This window comes from Urocampus carinirostris, chromosome 13, assembly GCF_059441175.1.
Source record: "Urocampus carinirostris isolate Australia breed hairy pipefish chromosome 13, RoL_Ucar_1.0, whole genome shotgun sequence".
NCBI classification, from domain to species: Eukaryota; Metazoa; Chordata; class Actinopteri; order Syngnathiformes; family Syngnathidae; genus Urocampus; species Urocampus carinirostris.
The window spans coordinates 21,768,107-21,793,438 of record NC_142361.1 but is presented as its reverse complement, the minus strand read 5'-3'; the positions used below and the strand labels follow the sequence as shown (position 1 = coordinate 21,793,438).

General features: G+C 38.7%; 3 protein-coding genes across 8 annotated transcripts in view; 1 reads left to right on the top strand and 2 right to left on the bottom strand.

Moving 5' to 3' along the window:
- The window catches only part of cpeb3 (cytoplasmic polyadenylation element binding protein 3), a 53,743-nt gene extending 47,271 nt beyond the window's left edge, over positions 1-6,472 (bottom strand). For 2 of the 4 annotated variants that reach the window (XM_088351173.1, XM_088351175.1), the window contains exons 1-2: positions 6,331-6,472; positions 3,817-4,609 (exon numbers count right to left, since the gene is read on the bottom strand). In XM_088351173.1, the coding sequence (XP_088207299.1) occupies positions 3,817-4,596 (780 nt within the window). In that variant the 5' untranslated portion in view covers positions 4,597-4,609; positions 6,331-6,472. The remainder of the gene's footprint in view (positions 1-3,816; positions 4,610-6,330) is intronic. The other 2 variants (XM_088351176.1, XM_088351174.1) reach the window with 2 other exon arrangements.
- Positions 6,473-8,147: 1,675 nt separating this feature from the next.
- Positions 8,148-18,600, top strand: marchf5 (membrane-associated ring finger (C3HC4) 5). Of its 2 annotated transcripts, none has more exons than XM_088351644.1 (6): positions 8,148-8,550; positions 12,638-12,840; positions 15,296-15,426; positions 15,509-15,692; positions 15,776-15,942; positions 18,058-18,600. In XM_088351644.1, the coding sequence occupies exons 1-6, from the start codon at positions 8,507-8,509 to the stop codon at positions 18,172-18,174; spliced, it is 846 nt and encodes a 281-aa protein (XP_088207770.1). In that variant the 5' UTR covers positions 8,148-8,506; the 3' UTR covers positions 18,175-18,600. The 2 variants fall into 2 exon arrangements, with proteins under 2 accessions (XP_088207770.1, XP_088207769.1); XM_088351643.1 differs by having other exon boundaries at positions 15,758-15,942.
- A 4,451-nt stretch (positions 18,601-23,051) lies between these two features.
- ide (insulin-degrading enzyme) overlaps positions 23,052-25,332 on the bottom strand; it is a 29,179-nt gene continuing 26,898 nt past the window's right edge. For both annotated transcript variants that reach the window (XM_088351669.1, XM_088351670.1), the window contains exon 25: positions 23,052-23,665. In XM_088351669.1, the coding sequence (XP_088207795.1) occupies positions 23,570-23,665 (96 nt within the window). In that variant the 3' untranslated portion in view covers positions 23,052-23,569. The remainder of the gene's footprint in view (positions 23,666-25,332) is intronic.

The window sequence follows — 25,332 nt, the reverse complement described above, 5'->3', positions numbered from 1 at the left end:
TAGGGATTTTTAAATTGTTGCATGATTAGGTCGGCATATAAATTGTACACGCTGTTGTGTTGACAAAAACCACATTCATTCGTAACTCATACCACCTCCAAAGGCCGAGACTGAAAAAACAGGACCCTCGGTGAGATCTTGGGAGCCCATCACTCTCTGAGCTTCCCATGTGATATGGTGCAACAGCCGTGGCCCCGCCTGGCCCCCAGCTCAGCAATTCGCCCGAGTTTTACTTCAGTAAACAACACGTTTGACATGTGGCACCCTGACCTTGCATCGCAGTGATAACTCCTCTCCAATTATGGCTGTAATTGTTAAGCAGTTAGGTGCAAACTGCAGCTCACATGGAATCACAGAGGAACCCGGGTGAAAAGAATAAGCTACAAGCCAAGGACCGAAATGGTCGAATGTTGAAATATTTTAAATCGGCGCATAAAGTCTCATGAAACTAATGGAACCTGCTGCGAACCCCACACATACAGTATATTCCAATTCAATCAGTGATATAAATCAATATTTTCTTATGGCTCTGTCCGTAATCTTTAATTTTCAACAGGCACAAAAGATCTCAATATAAAAATCCATCCATTCATTATCTGCACCGCTTATTCTCAGTAGGATCGCAGGGGTGCTGGAGCCCATCCCAGCTATCTTCGGGCAGTGGGCAGGGGACACCTTGAACAGGTTGTCAGCCAGATGCAGGGCACACAGGGACAGACAACTCACTCGCTCATTCACACCAATGAAAAATTTGGACCCGTTTTTGGATTGTAGCAGGAAACCGGAGTGCCCGGAGAAAACCCACGCAAGCACGGGGAGAACATACAAACTCCACACAGGGTTCGATCTCATGACCTAGCCACTGCTTTGCCATGCTGCCCATAAAAATCCCCATTACATAAAAACTAAATAAGGAAAGCCGGCATTATTCAGGCACCACCGGTAGCCTGGATTTTCTATTTTCATAAAAGTGGGTTAAAAAATTTAAACAGTTTTCTATCATTTACTAGACTACGGTTAAAAAAAGTGCAAAGAGGAATAATTTACTGTTCAAACTAAAAGAGAATGATTTTTGTTATATGATAATGTTATATAACAATAATGAATGAAGATCATCTCAGGGGCTGAAGAAAACCTGCTCGGCGGCCGGATGCGGCCCGCGGGCCTTGACTTTGACATAGGTACCCAATGTTTTATGACAACGGTTACAACTAAAAATGTTGTAGTTTTTTAACTCATATGTCAAATGATTTGTCAATTTTACACTCAATGGTAGGCTATTTTATTTTATCGTAAGTACTCATCTCTCATTTCATTAGCTGCACCGCTTATCCTCAGTAGGGTCGCGGGGGTGCTGGAGCCCATCCCAGCAATCATCGGGCAGTGGGTAGGGGACACCCTGAACTGGTTGCCAGCCAATCGCAGGGCACACAGGGACAGACAACTCGCTCGCTCATTCACACCCAGGGACAATTTGGACCGGCCAATTCACCTGAAATGCATGTCTTTTAGAATGTGGGAGGAGGGTTCAAATCCAGGTAGCACACGAGGTTCCCAAGACCTTAGAACTGTGCCGCACACGCGCTAACCACTGCGCCGCTGTATCTTCTTTAATTGATAATTATTCCCAAAAAAAGACTTTTGGTAAAATTAGAAAATATTACAATGAAAAAGAAGTAAGATTTATAAAAAAAATATTATTTGTGAATAAAGAAAAAATATTTAAAGGAACACTGTGTAATATTTATGTTAAAACTTAAATTGCCTCCCAAAAAGTTGCATAACACTGAACAAAAGAATAAATAATGCAAGCTTTTGGGGGCAGAAACATGTCTGTGGTTGATTATCCATGACAAAAAAATATTTTCTAAGGCTCCTAAGTTACAAATATGGGAATCGATGACAGTCAAAGAAAAAAACTTTTGATAAACAACAACGCAAGCTTAAAGGGAAAGTGTGTATTTGTTTTACCATTAGATGTTGCGGTATTGTGTAGTGCAACCAAAAACCAGTGCAAGGAAGAATACAGACTACGGAAACTCAAAGTGATCAAAATGCACAATTTTTCTTCCTATTTTTTTTCCAACCTTTGATATGCATTTCTAAAATAAGAATGTATCATGTTGTTACTATGTTATTAAGATACTATTATCAGGTTGAATATTGGAAGTAGGGTTATATAGACTCAGTCAACCACTACAAAAATCATTTTACCGGAACATAACAATGACCCGCAGCACGGCGGATGAGTGGTTAGTGCGTCTGCGGCACAGTTCTGAGGTCATGGGTTAAAATCCAGCTACCAGCCTTTCTGTGTGAAGTTTGCATGTTCTCCTCGTGCTTGCGTGGGTTTTCTCTGGGCACTCCGGTTTCCTCCCACATTCCAAAAACATGCATGTCAGGTTAATTGGCCGGTCCAAATTGTCCCTAGGTGCAAATGAGCGAGTGAGTTATGTCTCTGTGTGCCCTGCGAATGGCTGGCAACCAGTTAAGAGTGTCCCCTGCCCACTGCCCGAAGACGGCTGGGATGGGCTCCAGAACCCCTGCGATCCTACTGAGAATAAGCGGTGCAGATAATGAATGGATGGATAACATTGACCGAACTAATTTCAGAACTGGTATGCAGACACCTCAGCCATCCCTAGGGGGCACCCAGGTGCCTGCGAGCAGCACGTTGAAGAGCCCTGGTGTTGGTGCAACCAAAAAAGAGTGCTCGAAAGCACAAACACAAATACAAAGTAGGGAAAGTCAAAGTGATCAAACCGCACCAGCAGTCCACAAGTTTTTAAAAAAAGATTTTTACCCGAGGTCTGACAATCATGCCAGCTTCAACTAGGTGAGCCTCATGTTATGTAACCAATAATCCTGGAAGGGGGATACCACATGTGCGGTCCCTTCTCAAGGTTTCTTCATTTTCCTCATGTTGAGGTTTTTGAGTTTTTCCTTGCCCTTATGTTGGTTCTAGATCAGGGGATGGTGTAAAATCTGAAAATATAGTCTGTGTAATAACCTGTGAAGCCCTTTGAGACTCTTTGGGATTAAGGGCTATACAAATAAAAATGACTTGACTTGACTTGACTTGACCTATGAATATTTATAAAAATGCACATTTATGGGTTGGTCCATGTACTTTTGCTTATTATTCAAATACTTATTGTTATTTAAATAATATAATTTGTTAACAATAAAAGGCGCTGCATAATACACAATATCTTTTTGAGTTAAACAAAAATGTATTATATATGTTAAAAAACTTTTTTTTTTAGAAAATTATGAAGAATATTATTTTAAAATATCTATCCGCCAAGATTATATTAAGGAGCAAATATAATGCATTTTATTTGTTTTAGAAAAAAATAAAACATAAAGCAATTATTATAATTATATATTTTAAGAATTGCATCTAGTAAAAGAAGAAAAATTATAAATTAGTTTAGAAAAAAATATTTTCATATCATTTTTATGAATTACTTACGAATATAAATGAAAAAAATACAGTAAAATAAGATAACTGTTCCAAATATCAACTGTTATTATTATTTTATTTTTACAGTGTTGCCATGCAGCGAAATTTACACAGAACGGCATTAGACAAACATTGTAAATAGTTTCAGATTATTATTTTCATTACCAGTGAGACTGCATACCTGTACTAATTAAGGTTGAGAAGACTAACCTAGATGTATATATCCCGTCATTATATGAATGCAATGTAACCTTGAAATAACAGCAAAATAATGCCTTCAATAGCACATAGATTAAATCATAAAGCAATATTTACAAAACAGAACATTAATTTCACAAGAATGTGTTTACCTGAAAAGGGAGCATATTGGTGTCAGTCCTGAAGGCAGCGTCCTCGTTCCAGACCTTGGGGGCGAAGGGACCAGGTCTTGGACATTTCGGGGGCGCAATCACATTTCCTCCGTATGCTTTTTTCATGGGGGAAATCGGGCTCACGGGAGACGGGACCCCCACGCCAACACTCACCGCCCTGCGCGGGTCCCTGCCCGCCTGCAAAGCGCTCCAGGGGTGGTTGGATCCGGCGCTCCAACCGGCGTTTTGCTGATTATTCCAAGCCGCCGACGACTGAGATCCAGGCGATCCTTTAGCGGCGTTCATGATCGTCTGATAAGCGTTTCTCTGCTGGGGAAAGGGGCCCTGGTTGGGACTAAGAGGGGATCGCCTCTCCGCTTGTTGATGCTGCGGAAAGAAATGCCCCCCGAAGACCGCGTTGACGTGGTGGGGGAAGTTCTGGAAAAGCATCGTCCCGTTCACGGAGGGGATTCCCTGGAAAAAGCTTTCGTCCGCGACGTTGCCGTTTCCCGTGGACCAAGTGCCCCCGAAAGAGGAGGAGGAGGAGGACGGGGAGGAACCGGGAGCTCCAGTCTCTTGCGGCTGCTGGTGGAAGTTCAAACCCGGCAGGATCGGCGATTCCATGGACATTTTGTCCGCGGTGCTCGGACTTTCGGACCCCGAGGATGAGGACGAAGGATCCAATGACGGGGTCGGAGGGGTACTGGAAGAGGGAGGAGGGTCTATTTGTGTCGGGTGAACTTGAGTTGTGTTTTTATCCATCAGTAAATCATCCTGCATGTTTTTTGAAGAGCTGCAAAACAGACGCGTTCATTTCCACATGTAATTACTACGTTATTACAGTGTAATAACTACATTGCGGCAAGTGTCGCAACTCTGGCGTGGCGTTAAGGGGATCGTGCAAGTACAAATCACTGGATGATCACCCACTTTCACCAACAGCATAACGCACTTCCCTAGAACGTCAGCATGATAAATGTCCCACTCATAACACTGGAGATAGTGACCCCTTTTCGCCACGTTGCGTTGCCCCCGCCCACGTCAGAAACTCTTAACTGCAATGTGAAACTGAGTTGTCAATCTTATAGCTAAATTCTACCTTCACCAGTGGAAATGTACGCATAGATAAATCGCTTTCATTGCCTTTCAATGTAAAGTAAAACAGTATTTTTTTTTTGTCCTTAAGATTTTCCCACCACCAGAAACCCGTTGAAACTATAATTATCTGTTAACATTTTGGTAATTGATGTAACTTGTCTGCCCCCCTGGCATGGTTGTTTATTTATATTCTATTGTCATTTGGATTGTTTGTACAGTTTGGTTATAATGTTTGGTGGTGGCTTTTTATTCAGGCAGAGCACAGAAAACCACCACCAATCATTAATTAACAAAATTAAGCAATAATCATTAGCCTATTTGCACAAAGAACAGCGGTACAATACAAATATACAATAAATAAACATGTGTCCAAAGCTGAAGTTTTTAAGTGCCAACACCTTTTCATTTTTTTGTCTTGCAGGGAAGACATATTCAAAATCAAAACAAGAAAACAGTAGCGTTCTCCAAAAAGGAAATTTAAAACAAATATATATCGTTAAGAGACACTAATGAAACCAACACACCCAAAGAAACTCGATTGAGTAATCTTGTTTAGATTTATATAAAATACTAGTAGAATCGAATTTTCAAATAGATGTAATTTAGGGAAATTCGTCTGAATTGATCCATAAATGAATACACAGTGGTTCTTTCTTGTATGGAAGTGTGTGCGCGTTTTGGTTCAATAAAGTAGATAAAAACTGAGTGTGGGGATATAGGACCTCCCTGTGCTCATTTGCATATGTCAGTAAATGCAGGGCAGCTTCCAGAAGGGATATCAAATGTGTGGGGATTTGTTAAAATGCCACAAATATATCTTTTTTTTCTTCTTTTTTTTTGCGTGTTAACTGCTGCACAGCGACGCGCCTGTAATAGTTTATTAATACGCATGATTCTGGTTGTGCCCTGATATAGGCGATGAACCGGTGGAAGCCCGCAAAGAGATAGATTGTGTTGGATTATTTGATTAAAATCGTTTCGAATGTATATAAATAGAAATAACACATAAACACAGCAACTCAGCAGGCTTACCACAATTGATAACAACGCACGAACAAAATCCAACCCGATTAAAAACAACTACAAAAACAATTTCGACACATCTCGCTGGGTGATCTCAATGAATGGCAAAATAATCGCCTCAGCCTGCATTGCACACACCCAGGCACCAGTTAATCCGCAATTTTTCTCACAAGAGGTGCGCTTCCAAGGTCATCAGAACAGCCCACTGTCCTCACCCACCGCATTACCACAACAAACAGTTCATTTGCTACAAAAACAAACAAGTGCGACCCATTTTATGGACCAGCTTTGCCCTGAAATTCCCCTTTTAATCCATGTGAACGTGTCAGTTCTAACACAAAACGACACGAGCAGAATGCACCACATCGGTTTGTGAGTTGGTCGCCAATTTACCTTGCTTTTTCACCCTCCGGAGATTCGGAAGATGATTTTATTTCTGTATGCCTCGCCTAGGTTTAGAAATGACAAACGAGCAAACCTTGTTCCGAGGTAGTCAGCAGTTGCCTCAACAGCTGATTGACTGCGGCGCATGGAGTATGCCGCAGGGAATCTTGGGAGTAGTAGTTTTTAACACATCGCTGATGCATACAACAGAAGCGACATGATGCTGGCTGTTAGAATGTAGAATCTAGTAAAACATATTTTGTTCAACTGGCAGATACAGTTAGCCTTTTTTGTCATTTAAAAAAAAAAGAAAAAAGATAAATAAATACTAGAACATAAAACTAGGTTAAAATATAGTAAATTACAACATTACAGTAAATGACTAACCTGAATGAATAGCCTGTAGCCAAGGTGACCACAAGTGATAAGAAAAATGTATAGAGTAATCGTATTTAATAGTTCCTCTACGTCACCGATTTGCACCATGCATTCTGTTCTACATTAGCAACCAGTGATACTAGAGCAAAGTTTTTTACAGTACTTGTCAATAAAATACTAATATTTCATTGCCGCAGTCCAAATTATTAAAATTGGATGATTTAGTACATTTTTTCACGGCACAACTGCTATTTAAGGTTGACAAAAACATAGTGCCAAAAAACACCCATAAATTATTCATTCGGAAAGAGTGACATTATAATTTAAGGGCCTGTAGTAAATTCATAATCCCAAAAGTGAGAACCACCAGGAAAAGTATGGGTGTGTTTGTGTGTGGAGTCAAACTTTGGAACAATTTACAAGACAAGACCAAACAATGTCCAACTATTCACTTTTTCAAATTTAAATAAAAAAAAAACATTACAGGCGGAATACAGAGATGAAGAAAATGGGGTATGAGTGATCCAAGAGATTGGGAATGGTGTGTCTAGAACTATGGTTAACTTTGTGTTCTTGTTGCTATAGTTATATCATAACTATTATTATTAATATGATTACTATTGTTGTTGTATCATTGGTGTATTTTATAGGGAAGATGAAGGGGTAGGGAAAATAAGCATTGGCTTCTTACTACCCCTTTTCTAACATATTATGTAACATTATTTTGTTGTTGAGTAATTGTTTTTGTTTGGTTGTTGAGTAATTCTTTTTGTTCTTGTTCTGTTTTTACTTTCATGTTCGAATAAAGTTTTCATTCATTTCATTTAAAAAAATACTTGAACTTGTAAAACGGTTTGCCTTTTGGTTTCAGTGTATTATAGAGTATTTTATTGTATAGAAATATAAAGGTTTCTACTTCACGGATTTTACCTATCATGGGTTCTTTTCAGTCATAACCCCAAAGATAAAGGAGGGATCATTGTACTGTTAATTCAGGCAACATAATAATTTAAACTGAAAAAAACCCACACATGAAAGAGGTGCCAGGAATTAATTTGTGAATATTTTTGAACAATTTTGTGCTTCGAGATCCTTTAAATTGATTTCCAATTCAATTTTTCCAATTTTGTTGTCACAATATGTTAACCCATTTTGTAACAATTACAATAAAGGTATATTCTATTCTATTCTATTCTATTCTATTCTATTCTATTCTAAATGAAAAAAGCGTGACTTGGCTCAAAAAATGTTGAAAAACCAAGCTTTAAATACTGAAAAAAATATTGATTCTGATTTGAATTATATTTATATTTTGTGATTATTAATTTGAAAAATCTGCAAAAAAATACATTAATCAAGCTTTACGCCAACGTGACACGAAAGTACAGTAACATGGTTTGACAGCAGTCATAAAAACTACAATTCCCATTTCTAGCGGGTCATTTTGATGATGTCACGAATCATGCTTCCTCACATCCGACTGTCAACTGATCGGACTCAAGCGGTCACGGCGATGTCGGGGAACATTACTGGTTTCTAGTAAACCTAAGATGCTAATTGTTCGTTGCAGTCTACAGAATGCAGGGAAACGGTAAAATGCGTAGTAGCAACGAATTAATAGATTATCACTGAAAGATAGGCTGGTCAACTATTGACGTCAACAAGGAGGCCCTCGTTGCTAGTTAAGCTAGCGCTAGCATTTGTGTCGCTGGTCAAGCGGGCGTTTCTTTTTCCTTCTTTTATGTTTATCTTCGAATTTAGTCAGCGGTTGTCCCAACACGGTATTTGAACGACTAATTTCACCATAATGGCGGACGAAGAGGCGGTGGTCGTGTCACAGAATCTCGACAGGTGAGTGTTTATAGCTAGCTAGCTAGCATGCTAACAGAGTGAAACAAGACCACTATTAGTTTCGCAACGGTTAGCTAGCCAAAACCAGCTGACAAGTCAAGTTAGGATTTTGGGACAGTGTGTATGATTTAGCACTTCCGAGTGTTTAAAACTAAAAACAGTACTGTTCTAATTTGTATCCCAAAATACTGTCGTATTCTTGTGCATTTCATAAAAAATACTTGTAGGTAGTAAATAAAAGACATTTACTTTTACATAAGCTGGAAATCACCTTCAATGAGCTGACATAATTTTTTACCATCTTGCTGCTACGGGTACCCCTAAAAACCTAATCCTTGCAAAATGCTGATCAAAAAATAGAAATATATGGTACAGTTTGGTCACTTTGAGTCTCTGTAGTTCATACTCTTCCTTGTGCTTTTAGCACTCGTTTCCTGTTGCACGACACAATACAATGACGTGTAATAGTCAAATAACACACACGGTACCTTAAAGATACGTTGCTTGTCACAAAAATAATAAGTTGTTCAATTCAAATCGTTGCTTTTTAGATGCCAACACAAGAGCAGAGTTTGCTCAGTGCTGGGCCATCAGTGCTTCTGAGGCCTCTGCTGCCCTAAAATATTGGGATCATGTGATGTTAATTATATTGTTTCAATCCTTTCCCTCATGTAAGTCTTATATCATGGGATGTTGTAATAGTAGTCTGTAATCTGCCTGGAGTCTGTACAGCCCTTTGAGACTTCTTGTGGTTAAGGCCTATCAAAATAAACATGACTTGATTATTTTTTCTGTGAGTGTTTTTAAATCTCAAATTTGTATATTAGGAGCAGTAAAATATTTTTTTGTTTATAGACAAGTAACCACTGACGTGTTTCCATCCCAAAAGCTCACTTTTTTAAAATTATGTTGATCAGTGTTTTGATCAGAAAAGATTTAAGTTTTAATGTTTACTATCCTAAGGCCTGGTGTCCACAATCTTGGACATAAATGCACATTAAACATTAAGCTCGAGTCTTGGGAGGTTAAATATCCCAGAAAGATAATAAAGGTATAGAATTGTTATTATCATTGATTACATTTAGTGTAATCGTGTAATCGTTCACAACGAGATTAAAGGTGGCCTTCTAGGATAAACTTGTAATAAAAAAAAGTTATAAATGATGACATACAATATTATCAAAGTAGTGCTTGTAGACTGGCGTGAATGATCGGCGCTGTGTTGAACGTAGATACCTGAAATTAACTATAACATACAGTAAATGTTAAAGCTGAAATCACTTTGCTACTCTGCTTCATTAAAATATATAAAGCTCGCAAGTCACCGATTTTGCATTTTAATAATTCCATCGCTGTAAGCCTTCCATCTGCCATTCTTTAAGTTTTCTTAGTATAATCGGTTGGGAGGTCAAGGAAAAATCAATAATGAGACGTTACACGATGACTTTAATAATTATATATTTTTGCAAATTTTACTGATTCAAATCAAACTTTTTAAAGGGAAACTCTGTAGCCCATGTGTTTACAAAATAGAAATTGTCTTTCAAACGGTTGGTTTACATATAAACACAGCTTAAAAGCCCATAAACGAATGATAAAAGTTGTCCCAAAGGATCATTTAGCTGTGTTTTCTGTGAAAACATTGAAAACCACATGGCACAGCTTTTTATGTGTTGAGTCGCCTAGGAATGCTTTTAAACCAGGAACACATTTTTGAATGGACTGAGATAGTCAAGCCCTTGTTTTGTATTCTCATAGTTTACCGTTACTACAGATTCCTGCTTGGCATGCGCATGTGTTTTATTTTTCTAATTTTGCACATGAATAGTTCTCATTTTTTCTCAATGATCCACATGAGAAAATGATATATAAAAAAAAACAACTCCATCTCATGCACACAGACTTGTTTTTTTCTTCTTCAAATAAATTGGTGGTAAAGCCTTTATCATGGTGAAGTGCAGATCCAAAATGTTGATCTTGTCAAGTTTTGTCCAAGGTTAGCTCTCTTTTTGTAATACAACTTGGAGTTTCAAGAATAAGTATTAAAATATTCAAATTATTGCACCTTCAAACAAAACCTGCAAAACCTTGACGTTAATATACCAACATTCGCTAGCTTCACAAATGCTGGCCTCGTTTAGCATACCTATAGTGGTACATTCTTTATATTTAAATAAAAAAAGGTGATACAAAGTGTTACATCATGTTTCCTTGCCATTGGCAGCTGCGTACTTAGCCACTATCAACTTAAAACATTAGAGTCCACCAGCTCTTATCTGAGCCGGTCTCTGGCGGCAAACTCAATTTCACAGTTCCATTTTTCACAGTTGGATAGTGAGGCACATTTTGCAGGTTCTTTCACAATCTTCATAACTTAAACGTTTAGTTATTTTGAGCAAGATAATCCCTTAGCGCTGCTATTTAAATATTTGCTCTACAGTGCTGTAACGCAAATGCTTCCACAATATTTGACTTATTTTCACACAGATACTCAAACATTACAAAGAAAAACCTTTCTTCAGTTTAGTTAAAAAAACACACACATTTTGCCAGCCAGCTTAAAGTGATGCTGCTACTTCACTCGTCTTTTTAGATTATTTGTCAGAAAAAAATCACTACTGGGACCATGTTAAATATGTGGTAAATAAATACGACTTACCAATTCCTGTAAACATCAAAATAGCTAAACACAAATAGTAAAACAAAATTAAAAGGGGAAAATACGTTATGTACTGTATTTATGCCTGCCATATAACGAGGAAGGTGGTAATTATGAACTGTTTAAGCTGGAACATGCTGGCAGTCATTTGGGTTGTTTTGGCGTCTTAGTCATTCACTTTGTCAAACTGGCTCCCTCAGCTGGAACATAACACCATTTGTGGAGTTTTCAATGTTGCTGTAGATTATTATTATTATCATGTTTTTTACTTACAAATAAGATATCTTATAAATAATTTAGACGGACTGTGTTTTGATGAACGCTGCTGGCCCTCGAGTTTATTGACAGTGATGCGTTTCATACACAATAACTGTTATTGCTGCAACAAGTCTTTATTTAGTTTTTTTGAGTTGCACACAGTTTGAATACAAGCTATTTATTTCTCATGTTTATTTTATCTCACGAGCCAAATCGTTATTTATTTTTTCTGCACAAAGAGGCACACTTTTACCAGATGTCTGTTAGTCTTTGCAGAAACAAGACACGGTCCAGTTTCCATTTTCATTTGTAGGATTGTGTTTCAGTGGTTGTTTATTAAATCCTGTCCTACTGTGAGGCTGGGTTTCTTGAATTAGTTAATGAATTTGCAAAACACTGTTGAGTACCCCCCTCCGTGCCCACCTCTACTGTTGTTATTCTTGTGAGCTAGTCACAGAGAGGTTTTGCTGTGCCATTTCGAAATTAATTGATTTGATCCAAGTAATTAACTTATTTTTTATGTGACCATTTTCTGCTGCATCAAATCTAGAGTACACATTCACATATTGCTTATTGCTTATCTCTAACTTAGGTAAAGTAGATATTGTCAACACACTGAAAAAAATAACAATCACACTAGAAAAGTAATTTTCCCTCTTTTGAACATTGTTTTTTTTCTCCACACAAACAACCCTAAAACATGTTGCTTTTTTTAGCCCGATTTTATTGACTGCACCAATTTGGAGGTTTATCAAAATATTACCAATACTGATATTTAGTCCCTTTTTGGGGCTTGGTCTTATATCAAATTACCTTTTTTTTTGTATTTTTCACAAGCGGGAAAAGACCCAAGTTTTGAATCAATCTAATCAAAATTGTATGGGTCCACTTTTTTCCAAATGTTTTCAAAAATAGCCTTCTGAACATTACATCTATGGTCATGTCTACTATTTCCTAAATTATTCAACGTATATCAGTAACTTGTGAATTATTTTAATAAAAGTACTTCTTTTGAAAAATATTTCAAATCTCTTGTACCCCTACAAATACACATAACCCTCATTTGATAACTAGTCTATATGATTTACTTGTGACCAAACACATCCCTTTTTTAAGATATCCAAAAGGTTTTCTGAGAAGTTCAAACGTAGCCTCTCTTATTTGTTTTAGGAGTTGCTGGGTATGCTTTGCAACAGATGAGGACGACCGCACTGCAGAGTGGGTGCGTCCATGCCGCTGCCGGGGGTCTACCAAGTGGGTCCACCAGGCCTGCCTCCAGCGCTGGGTGGACGAAAAGCAGCGAGGCAACAGCACTGCGCGAGTAGCCTGTCCGCAGTGTAATGCCGAGTATCTTATTGTCTTTCCCAAACTGGGTAAGTGGCGCTTTGGAAATTATGATTGTAAAGTAGATGCTGGGTTGCTAACTCTTGACGCGTAAACTGTGTTGTTTGCAGTGTTCTTCACCACAAACCTGTCTTATTGGCTATTTTTATACATTAACTATGAATTTATCACTACACTCCGCTTTGTATTCATTTTTCTGGTCACAAGCATCCCGCAGTCGCGTTTTACACCCTACATCGTGGAAATATGATGCACCCTCGACATTGAATTAGTCCTTTGGGCTGCTGGAATTTTATCTTTAAAGTGCAAGAGGCTGCAACGTTAGATGAGACCTGGCCTCAAGACAATGTTGTGTGGAAGAAGGTTCATTTATATTTATAGAGAGCGAGGCTGCGCTGTCACTCAGTCAGGTGCTATAAGCAGAAGCTTCTTACGCTCCAGTAAACAACCTGGCGAATGTGATATTTAGCACTTGGCTGGAGGCTGGCTATTTTTACATGAAAGTGATAATCACCAGAATTAATTAGTGCTCAGGTCCCCGAGGAACTCATTATTACCCCTGGAACGATTTCAACACTGGCGATGTTATTTAATGCTCCTGTTTGAGTTGAGCAAACGAGTTCAAGCGTAATTTCCAAGTTTGATTATTTGTGCAGATTAAATCAACATGATGTGCAATATTAAGCGGTTGAGTGCTTGCAAGTGTTCAATGAAAATGTTTAAACCATGTGTACACCAAATCTTGACTTTTTAACTCCTAATGTCAGCTTATGATAACAGCCATCGCTGCACCTCAATTGACTTTTTAGCCAGTAGCGTAGGCTATCCTTAAAGCAGATAAACGCCTTTATAAATCATGACAATTTTTAACAGCTTAGGATGTTGGGGCATTGAGAAGATGGTTTGAAATTCAAATCCAAATCATATGGAGACATTTCCCTGCAATGGCTTTTTGATGCCCGGCAGTCTGTTAAGAACAATAATTCCAGGTGATAATACTTGTGATATTGTGTGTCTGAAATAGGAAAAGCTTGTTGCTAAAATGTGGTTAGCAACACATAATGTTTTGGGGTGTAGATGTCAGTTTTGAGTAAAAATCAAATCATTTGGCTAGTTGTTTACCAAAAAGAAGTCAAGTCATGTTTAAAATAAATTTTTTTTTTCGATCTATTAGCTGTAAATTGTATTTATTGATAAATTACCTTAAATAATCATTTCTCGTGATTTTTCTTTGTTCAATAAATCAGAAGACCTAAAAAATGTTACCATTTACTTAATCACGAGTATGGTAAACCTCTCAAACCAGGTGTTATATTTGCTGACTAACCCAGGCCAGCAATAACTCCAAAAAGTGTAACATTGGATTTCTTTGACGATCAGTTGATTCCTTGTGTCAAAACACCATTTTGTGGCGTCTACTGCTTAATGTTGCAGCAACATGGATACTGCGCCGTTTAAAAAAGTATTTTTTTTTGTACTGGGTAAACGGCAGTCTGATGAGAACAAAATAAAAATGTTTGCTAGAGAACATCACTGTGGATCTGTGTAAGCACAAACAACCCTTTCCTTCGCTTTTTTCAGAATGATCAAATTGTCCTCATTCGACATCACACACTGTGCCTTAACTTGCCATCTGAATTATGGCAATTTCACAGCCTGCGAGCACTGCGGCAGCTTTCTTTCAGGGATGGTGTTAACTAGAGCAATGGGTGTCTTCCTCTCTGGGTTACCGCCGAGCTCAATCTTCTGTATCCCGCATCCCTGTTGCGAAACTCGTATCAGCCTTTCTGTTTACCCAGCCTTTGTTTATTATGCTACAAGTGTGGCGCAAGGAGCGATGGAAGCTTCAGACGCATTTGTGCTCTGCAGCGCTCCCATCAGCACCTGCTGCCAGCTCGTCAACACTGCTCGGAGGACGGCGTGTCCTCGGTTGCACCGTGCACGGCGCAAAAAGAGCCGCCTGACAGTCCGCAAAACCTATATCACAATGGCCGCACTTACCTCTCGCCTTTTTAATGATCTTCATCACTAAATTGCCCATCCGCACATGTAATTAAATTTTCCGCTCAGTGCTTTTTGGGGTAGTCCCATTTTCATCCCGCTGTGGCTATGTAATGCTCAGAAAATAGGGAAGAGATTCTTACTCTGTCATCAAAACAAGACGGCTATTACCTGATCCAATCATTACTGAATATAAACAGAACTGTACTAGTAGGGCTGCAGCTTGAAAGGAACATATACTGGATGAAACTGGGAGTTATCGTTAGTGGCGTTTTTACGGTGGCCAACATAAAGAAGAAAATCAAAAGATATATAAAAAAAAAAAAAAAAGAGAAATCCAACTTAAAGCAGTGAGATCTTAAAATTTTGGCGAATCGCGGATAAATGACATACCACTTGCCAGTATTTTTTCCGGTCTAGATGCTAGAATGTAGTACAATAGTTCCTAATTCTGTAAAACTGATATTTTTTCAATCCTTGTAGGGCCCGTGGTCTATGTGCTGGACCTGGCCGACCGACTCATCTCCAAGGCGGGCCCCTTTGCCGCTGCCGGAATCATGGTGGGGTCCATATACTGGACTGCTGTAACGTATGGCGCCGTCACAGTCATGCAGGTCAGAGGAGTAGTCCAAAATAAAGAACCTCACGCGAAGGTCCGGCGGCGTATAGCGCTGTTTATATTTTGCCAATCTGCAGGTGGTCGGCCACAAGGAGGGCCTGGATGTGATGGAGCGAGCCGACCCGCTCTTCCTCCTCATCGGCCTGCCCACCATCCCGGTCATGTTGATCCTCGGCAAGATGATCCGCTGGGAAGATTACGTCCTGCGCCTGTGGAGGAAGTACTCCAACAAACTGCAAATCTTCAACAGTATTTTCCCAGGTCAGTATATTTCTCATACGTGGAAAATAACTGGAATCGCATCTAAAATCCCCAAATGTCATCAGTGGCATTTTTCTCCGTAGGGATCGGCTGCCCCGTCCCTCGCATCCCGGCGGAGGCCAGCCCCTTGGCCGATCACGTCTCGGCCACCCGGATCCTGTGCGGCGCGCTGGTGTTTCCTACCATTGCCACCATCGTGGGAAAGCTCATGTTTAGCAGCGTCAACTCTAACCTTCAGAGGACTATCCTGGTGAGTAGTGTCTAAAACATGACGAAATAAATAAGGGACGCACGAAACATTTTCAGATTTTACCAACCCGAGCTTTACGAAACCCTCTGCCACCATGTTTTCGGTAGCTGCTACCTGAATTGTGGCTATGGTTTACAACGCTAACTTAGTGGGAATTCTTACGTTGTGTTTTCCCATTCAGTCCATTCCTTCCTTATGTTGATTGGCTGCCACTTAAATATGTCTGAGCAGAGTTTAATGATTAGTGGTGCTTGGTCTACCAAACTTAAATCTGTCCATAGCAGGAGGTTGAGGTCAGATTCGGTTGTTACTGAACTTGTTTCTCCCAGAGGAAAGAATGTGAATGTATGTTTTGTATTTTCGATGTCTCAGCAGTTATACTCCATCTTTTGCACTTTAATGTTGTTTTGTGACAATTAAAAAAATAGTTGGAATCAAAAGTGGGAATTGTGCATTTGCATATAATTTTCCAAATTAGACGCTCAGAGAACACAAGAAAAATGGAATAAAGCCAAAACCTCAGCTGCAGAAGAAATATTCAAAAGAAGCTAACAAAATTTATGACGTTACAAAATGTAAACGTACATTGAAAGCATCGTGTAAAGAGGAGTTCACGTGGCTTGTAGCAGATGACGCAACGGAAACATTGCATGTATGAAGATGAGTAAATACAGGTACATACTGATGGCAGATGGAAAAACAGCGATGTCATATATAGGGATCAGAATTTTCCGCGGATCCGCGGATTTCCGCTGTTTTTGAACCCCAAAGGTCATTCCCGTAAATCGTCTAAATTCGATGAGAAAATATTTTGGGGGGGTGAGGTATGATACGTGACTGTTTCATCACCCCAAGTTAGCAGTTAGAGATTGCGAGAAAAATCGGCAAAAAGAAGCGCAGCGCATTAGATCTATAACACACAACAAATAGATCGACTCCTACCATTGGTCGATAGGTTCGCTGATAACCAATCAGCGGAGCTTTTGTTCAGAGCATTGGCTTTCTCAAACATGGCGCTCCTTCCGGTCTTTTCAAACGGTGAAATGAGTGTTTGAAAAAGTAAATATGAAAATACTAAGAAAAGAAGACGAGGCTTTTGTCTCCGAGATTGATAAAGGAATCAAGAATAAATTTAAGTGGTCATGGCTGGAGAAGACTGTCACAGACTGACATGTATTTTCTTTAAGCATGTTCAGTTTGTGCATTCTATTTTCAAATTAATGATGAATGGTTATTAATGTATATATTTTCATATATATTGTTGATTAGTAGCTAAATACAAGGTCCATCTTCGTCATCAAAACACAACATCAATGGTGATGGTTGTAACATTGTAATCCCCCAATTGTTTTAAACATCTTAAAACTGAAAAAAATACATGGTTTCTGTTTTGTTGGATTTAATTCATTCTAGTGCAATTTTCACATAGCAAATAAGTTAAATGCCGTTGGCTTCGGGTGGGTTTGCCCCCCTGAGCCCCCCACCGGGCTCCGCCCTGGACCTGGCCGGGGCCTGCAGCCCCTGGACCCTGGCTATTTCAGCTGAAAATGAAAATCTCCATTCTGATCCCTGCATATACATGCAATGAATGTGATAAGGAGATTTATAATAAACTTAATTTTTAAGTGTTGTTCTCATATATTCTGATTATCAATCCTTAATACCTTGCTACAATGTTTTTTTTTTTTTGCGATGAGTAGTGTTGTGTTTCAAGTTGTGAAAAATGAGGCTGGCAACTTTATGGCTGGGCAGGCAACTTTTCAGAGTTGTCTCACGTGGGGCTGGTAACTTTTTGTCGTGAGTTTGACACTGATTTATATATATAAAATCTCATGGCACTAAAATGAAAATTTTGGGCTGAAACGGAAAGTAGAAATCAATCGCAACACCACGGAAGATATTCAACTTTAGTACTAGAGCCCCAGTGTGTAACATTAAACCACTTGATGGCACTAATGTCTGGTGTGAGCGAGGGCCAGTGTCATAGAGCACTGCGTAGCGGCTGAACAAACATGGCGTTTGGTCATTGTCCAAAACCTATTCAACATTGTCTTTATTCCTGCGCTTTGTTTTTTGGGACATCTTCAGTTCATGTTCAAACTCTTCTCATTTCAGGGAGGCATCGCCTTTGTCGCCATCAAGGGCTCCTTTAAAGTGTACTTCAAACAGCAGCAGTATATGAGACAAGCCCACCGCAAGATCCTCAACCTACCCAACGTGGAAGAAGCCTGAGGAGATCCATCCCGCAACATTCACTTTTAAACCTCTGCTGATATATGGACCCTACACCATGTGTACGCACGCAAAGAGCACAGAGGTTTTTCGGTTATGAATAATAAACTGTTGTTTTATACCAGTTTCTGGAATTAGTCCCTTTTTGCCAGAGAAATAAGTTGGGAATTTGATTTTTCAACCAAAAAGTATCTACTGATTACATGGGAGCAGTCTTTCCACCCATTGAAGCAGAAAAAAACGCTTTGTGTAGGAAGACCCCGGCAACCTTCACCCTGATTGGTAAACAGTCTTATTGCTTAAGGACACAAGAACACAACTGATAGAGGTAATGATCACTTTTTCGAACACGACTTCTCCCTAAGCTGCTCGTCACTTTCCTGTGAATGTGGACAGGTATCTTAGCGTCCTGTGACAAATCCATTTTCAAGAACAAAACATAAGCACAGATAGGATTCACAGCTTTGATTTTTACATACCTTTGCAAGAGCGGAGCCGTGGCAGCAAAATGTCAGAAGAATTCTTGGAAAACATTTCATCCGCACGTGTACATTTGGCAAGCTTTATTTGCGCTCTGTGTCTCACTTAAGTCTTTTTGGTATCTCGTTGTGTGAATAAATGTATTTTTCCAAGTTAATTTCTGTTTTTTAGTTTCCTGGTTGCCAGATAACAATTTCACCAAATCCTTCTTATAAATCCTAATTTCACTTAGTCATATTAACATTTCCAGAAATGTGATGATAATGCTTATAAGATGATCAAAAATAATGGAAAACAATTCCAGAATTCATTCATTATCTGCACCGCTTATCCTCAGTAGGGTCCAGGGGTGCTGGAGCCCATCCTAGCTATCTTCGGGCAGTGGGCAGGGGACACCCTAAACTGGTTTCGGTCAGTTGCAGTGCACATAGAGACGGACACCTCACTAGGGACAATTTGAACCGGCCAATTCACCTGACATGCATGTTTTTGGAATGTGAGAGGAAACCCACGCAAGCACGGGGAAGCCATGCAAACTCCACACAGGAATGTTCGATCTCATGACCTCAGAACTGCCGCATTCACGCTAACCACTGCGTCGCTGTGCTGTCCCCAATTTCAGAATAATTGTTTATATTATAAACCAGGTCAGATAAGAGGTACCAGTCAGATTTAAGATAGCAGATAAAGTTGTTACTATGTAATAATAAATACAATTATTTTCTTATTAGATCATAATTAGTAGGGTTCAAATAGGCCCAAACACTAAAATATCTGCCTTGTATAAATTATTTTAATACATAGATTTTGGGCTCATTTTAAAAAGAAAAAGAATTGAGCATGTATTTAAAGGGGCAGTGTATTATTTGACCAGGTGTCCCTTTATTGTGTTGAGCAGGGTTTTTCCAACCCTATTTGAACCAAGGTACACTTATTTATAAAAAAAATCCGAAACACACCGTCAATGTTTGCAAATGAAGTTATGTCAAATATTTCACAGTACAACCTCATAAGCAGGTAGTTAGTATATAAAAAGATACTTAAAATAAAAAATAATTTTGTGCTTTGTTTTTATTTTTACAGTGCAATCTTAAACTACTTTGATAAACAAATTAAGTTATTAAATGTACTGTGCTACCTCATGAGCAGATAATTAGTATATAAAAATCTACTGCCACCTAATGATATGGATGACTATTACAGTTCATCTGAAGATAGCAAAAATACTAAATAATGGCCTGATTTTTTGGAAAGATAAAATTGGGCACACCAGACAAGGTCTCGCGGCACACTGGTTGAAAAACACCGGTGTCGAGCATCAGAAAATGAGTGCTATAAAGCACAAAGAAGAATAACTACAGAGACTCACAGTAAACAAACCACATTTCTCTTATTTGGCCAGCCTTTCGCATTATTTTTTTGGGGTACCTGCAGCAGCAAGATGGTGAACTATGTCAGCTTCCATCTAGGTAAGGTTCATAAGTCAAATCATAAAAAATTATTTGACCTGTGAATAATTAAAACATGTTCAAATCATAATTTGTTTTTTTGGTTTATTCTAATCAATATATATTTTTTTTATAAATAAGGGCTTTTATTACCACTAGGAGTCGCTAAATAATTCACTGTGGCTTTAAGTGCAGCCAAGTGGATTATGGGTCATTCATTACTGAGATTATTAATATATATATATATATATATATATATATATATATAAAATCTTATTTTGTGCAGGAAATTTAAAAATATAATATTGGAATTATTAGCAATTTTTGTGGAAAACCTTATTTGGCCAAACCTGCCCCAAACCTTAGCTCCAGCAGCCCCCCCAAGTAATTTGAGTTTGAGACCCCCGTCGTAGATTATTGGATAAAGCAAAAACTCAAATTCTTATCCAATTCTAGTGGCGGCCATTTTGAGAGATGGTGTCCAGGGATGATGAAATCAGGCTCTCAGGCTCCAGCCAATGACCAATCATGGCTCTGAACCATAAAGCCGGAGCACCATGATTCGTCTTTAACGGCTTGCCAAGCTTTGTCTTTATCCAATCGCTAGTCTCATGAAAGGCACTCCAATAAACGATACTCATTCTACAAAATGAAAATTACCGTAATTTCTGGACTACAAGGCGCACTCAGAAACCCCGAATTGGCCAGAAATTTGACAATGTGCTTTCTCATACAGGGTTCGTATGGATGCTTGAAATCTTTGAATTTTAACGTTCTGTTTTCAAGGATTGACGAGTGCTTGAATTTTTGGTGAAGTATTAGCATATACTTGAAATGTAAGCCATGTTTATCAAGAAGTCTGCTAAAAAAAAATGGTGCTGACAATCCTCTCTGGTGGCTTTGCCATTGCATTTCATATTCCCCTGTGATTAAGTGCATCTGGCATTAGTTTGTACGGCAGTGTCGTAGGAAGCTATATTGCTGCCTACGGGTGACACCTATAAAACGTATTAGTGCAGGGATGTCGTATCAATTAGACATTTATAATGGGCCATGCTAAAAATTAGGGTAGCATTTTCCAGTATTAAATTGTAATAGGAAGAGCTTCCTGCAAGTGAAAATGTAATCTACATATAACATTTTTACCCAAAACATATATGGGAGGAGATTTTTCTCAAAAACAAATATATTTGGAATTTTCTAGAGCTTTAGAAATCATACAATGCACACAAAAGATTAAGAAATCACACCTGTAAATTATTATTATTATTATTATGTATATTTTCTGGCTCAGCAAAATACATGAGTGGATTTATTCTTTTAATGGTACTGGAGAAATTGGAAAATTGTCTTTGAAAGTCTAAAAAAGTGCTTGAATGTGTCCATTAAAAAAAGTGTACAGACGCTGCCCTACCTACGAACGATTGTAGTTGAATTTGTTCGTAAGTTGCTTCAGTGCTATATTTTGTATGTTTAAGATTTATAAGTATGTTTAAGTATGTTCAAGGCTTCTATAAGTAACCTGTATTGTTTTATACAATAAAATAAACATTTCATAAAATAATATGTTCTATAAAGATAAAGTTGAATTTAACTTACTTTTGGGAGATGTGCTTCAAGAGTTCCTCCTCCGTGGTAGAAAATGGCCGAAAAAAAGCGGTCCAACCATTTTCTCAACCGCATCAAGCTTTCTTATTCCACTTTCATTTCAAGAGAAACGGCACGCCTCTTTACACTTTACACCAACCATATTGAATGGATGCACGAGATACTAAACAATGAAAATGTCAAAGTTCTTAGCGCGCTGGAAATACAGTATAGAATGTTTACACATCAACTAGGAAGTAGGAGGTGGATTTTTTTCTTGGGGTGGATGCTGGGTGAGCTCTCACAGCACCACCACACGCTGGTATCAGCAGAAAGAAGCTATACAGTAATGTTCTGTACTCGGGAAAAAGGTGCACACAATACAAAACGTAACTTACAGCAATATCTGGATGTTTTTCGACATCCCGGAAAAAATGTTCAAAAATACCTTTTTACGTAAGTCGAATGGTCGTAAGTAGGGGAGTCTCTGTACAAACCCTGCTTATAGACCAGAGAATCCAGTGGATAAAGTTGGAAATGCGTAGTTATAAATAAATGCTACTGCATATGGTAACATTTTATCTATCTATCTATCTATCTATCTACCTTGGTCATATCCCTCAAGAGGGGTCACCGACAACAAGACAAACACATACAAAAACAAAGAAAATTTTTTAAAAAAGGGAAAACGTAGCAAAAAACACACCCAAAATGTTTTGGACCATGGCCAACCCAAATGCCCAAACACCCAAACATGTTAAGCACCTCGGCATCTAAGTTGGTCATGCTTTCGTCCCTCCAGATGAAACGGGACACAATAAAGCGGCCATGTCATTCGGGTCAGGGTAACATAACACACTCTTCTCTTCGACAGCTTTCACTGGTTTACCCCTGCTGCATCATACGGGTGCCCTGCCCATCCCTTAGAACTCGTCCAAACATCCCACTATGCTTTCACAACACCTCTCCACTGAATGAATTATTTGATTTTTGTGGATAATTAGATGTCATTATGTGAATTTTTGTTTTATTATGTTATTTCAATTTAAAGGTACTTCTGCATTTCTTATGCAACGCTAGCTCTTAACTGTAGTTTTAATTCCGTGTGCCTTATATACGAGAACAATATCATGACTATTTTTGGGGGGCATGCACCATTATTGGACGTTATCTGCAGCTCAAATTTGATTTTACCTTAACCCAATTGCGAGTCTCAAATTTGAGTTGGACAAAAACAAGTTAGCTAATTCTATGGAAATGTAATTCAAATATAATTTTAGTGGGAGCTTATTGAAGATAAAATCGGGAAATTTAGCTTACAATGTCATCCAAAAAAACAACTCAATTCCTCCACAGTGCCACCCCTTTGTCACAAAAAACACGTTTTATTGACAATATATGATGACATTTATTAAAATAACACAGATAGATGACACACTGATAACATTTCTGTGTCTAAAAGTAAAGGTTTAAAAATATCAGCATGTGAGTACCCCTGAGATGTGTTTTTGAAGCATTTGACTTTGAAATACAAAATAACAATAAATAACTATGAGCGAGGTTCTTCATGGTAAGCTGATTAAAAAAGCTCAAGAGGGTCCCAAAAGTTAAAAAAAAAAATGGGGCGAGGCCGATGACAAATGAGTACGAACTTCTCTACCTCGTCTAGAAAAGAAATCTACGATAGACGGTGACATCGTTTTTCAAGTGCTGCATCTCCTGTTCTACTTGAACATGAGGCTCTACCCTTAAACACAGTCTCCTGTGAATCTTTTAGTTTCCAAGCGTCTCCTTCTAGTGGAGTTTTGCATGTACTCCACTAAACACACACAAAAACACGCATGCAGGTTCAGTCGATTTTTGAATCTCTTGGATCCCGCTTACAGTTTGGCTGCCATCAGGTTGATGTGTGGCCTGACTAGAGGGAAGAGGGGCAAGCTCCTCTTGAATTCCGTCATGTCCCGGACCAAAAGCGGCTGGAGAAACAGAAAAACAGTGAAAAGAGTCAATCTCTCCCTGTGCTTTTGTTCGTTCATGACAGTGGTGGTCTCGCGCCTCATGACGTTTTTTTCTACTTTACGGCAGTGCTTCTCAATTCAGGGATCAGAATGGAGATTTTCATTTTCAGCTGAAATAGCCAGGGTCCAGGGCGGAGCCCGGTGGGGGGCTCAGGGGGGCGAAGCCCCCCTGAAGTCAACAGCATTTATCTTATTTGCTATGTGAAAATTACACTAGAATGAATTAAATCCAACAAAACAGAAACCATGTATTTTATTTATATATATATATATATATATATATATATATATATATATATATAAATTAAAAAAATAATAATATATTGACATTAAAAGCATTCGTAATATTGAACATGATCATGATGATACAAAATAATCTATTTTAATCATGTTTATAACAAATTTTAAATTTTGTTTATCCTGTTCTAAATATTGTATAAACACAAAAAATCATTTCATAAATAAATAGATTTATAAATACCTCAGATTGGGATTTTCTGTCACACAGGGGAACCAGTGGTTGACTGCTGCTAGTATTTGAAGTGGAAGGATTTGAAACGGCCAATAATGTTGAACCGGTGGCTGCCGATTTTAAATGCGGATCCGAGTGCATAATTTGATCGCCGGCAAGCTATTTTTGCTTTGTGCTTGTTCATTTTAGCATGATCGATCAGTGCCACACAACCTCGCGTACCATAATTGATCAGATCGACACAGTATAGACACTTTGCTTTCCCTGGAAAATCACACTTTGCGATGAACTGGCTCAAAGTTTCTGTAACTTCCTCGATCTTTGCGCCGATTTTAACGTTTACTGTGACAGTCTTCTCCAGCCATGACCACTTAAATTTATTCTTGATTCCTTTATCAATCTTGGAGACAAAAGCCTCGTCTTCTTTTCTTAGTATTTTCATATTTACTTTTTCAAACACTCATTTCATCGTTTGAAAAGACCGGAAGGAGCGCCATGTTTGAGAAAGCCACTGCTCTGAACAAAAGCTCCGCTGATTGGTTATCAGCGAACCTATCGACCAATGGTCTAAATGCTAACTTGGGGTGATGAAACAGTCACGTATCATACCTCACCCCCCCAAAATATTTTCTCATCGAATTTAGACGATTTACGGGAATGACCTTTGGGGTTCAAAAACAGCGGAAATCCGCGGATCCGCGGAAAATTCTGATCCCTGTCAATTATTTCCTGTCACACCAAAGAATTACATAGAAAGCATATGCGTCACTATAATTAATAAGTTAAATGGATGTAACACATCAACGTGACCATTATTCTAAATAAGGAGGGAACCAAAGCAACAAAGTCTCCTAAGGGGCAAGGGAACACTCACAAGTTTCAAAATCAGTTTTATTTTCATTTGCTGTTGACCTCTCCCCCTCTTCATCCATCTGCTACTCCACTCGACCAGCTCATGGTAAATGGTCTGCATTTATATAGCGCTTTTCAAGTCAATGAAGACTTCCCAAAGCGCTTTACTTACCCATTCACACACTCACACACCAATAGCGGCCATGCAGCCATGCAAGGCGCCAAACCGCTTATAAGGGATTCAGTGTCTTGCCCAAGGACACTTCGACATATAACACGGAGGAGCCGGGAATCGAACCTG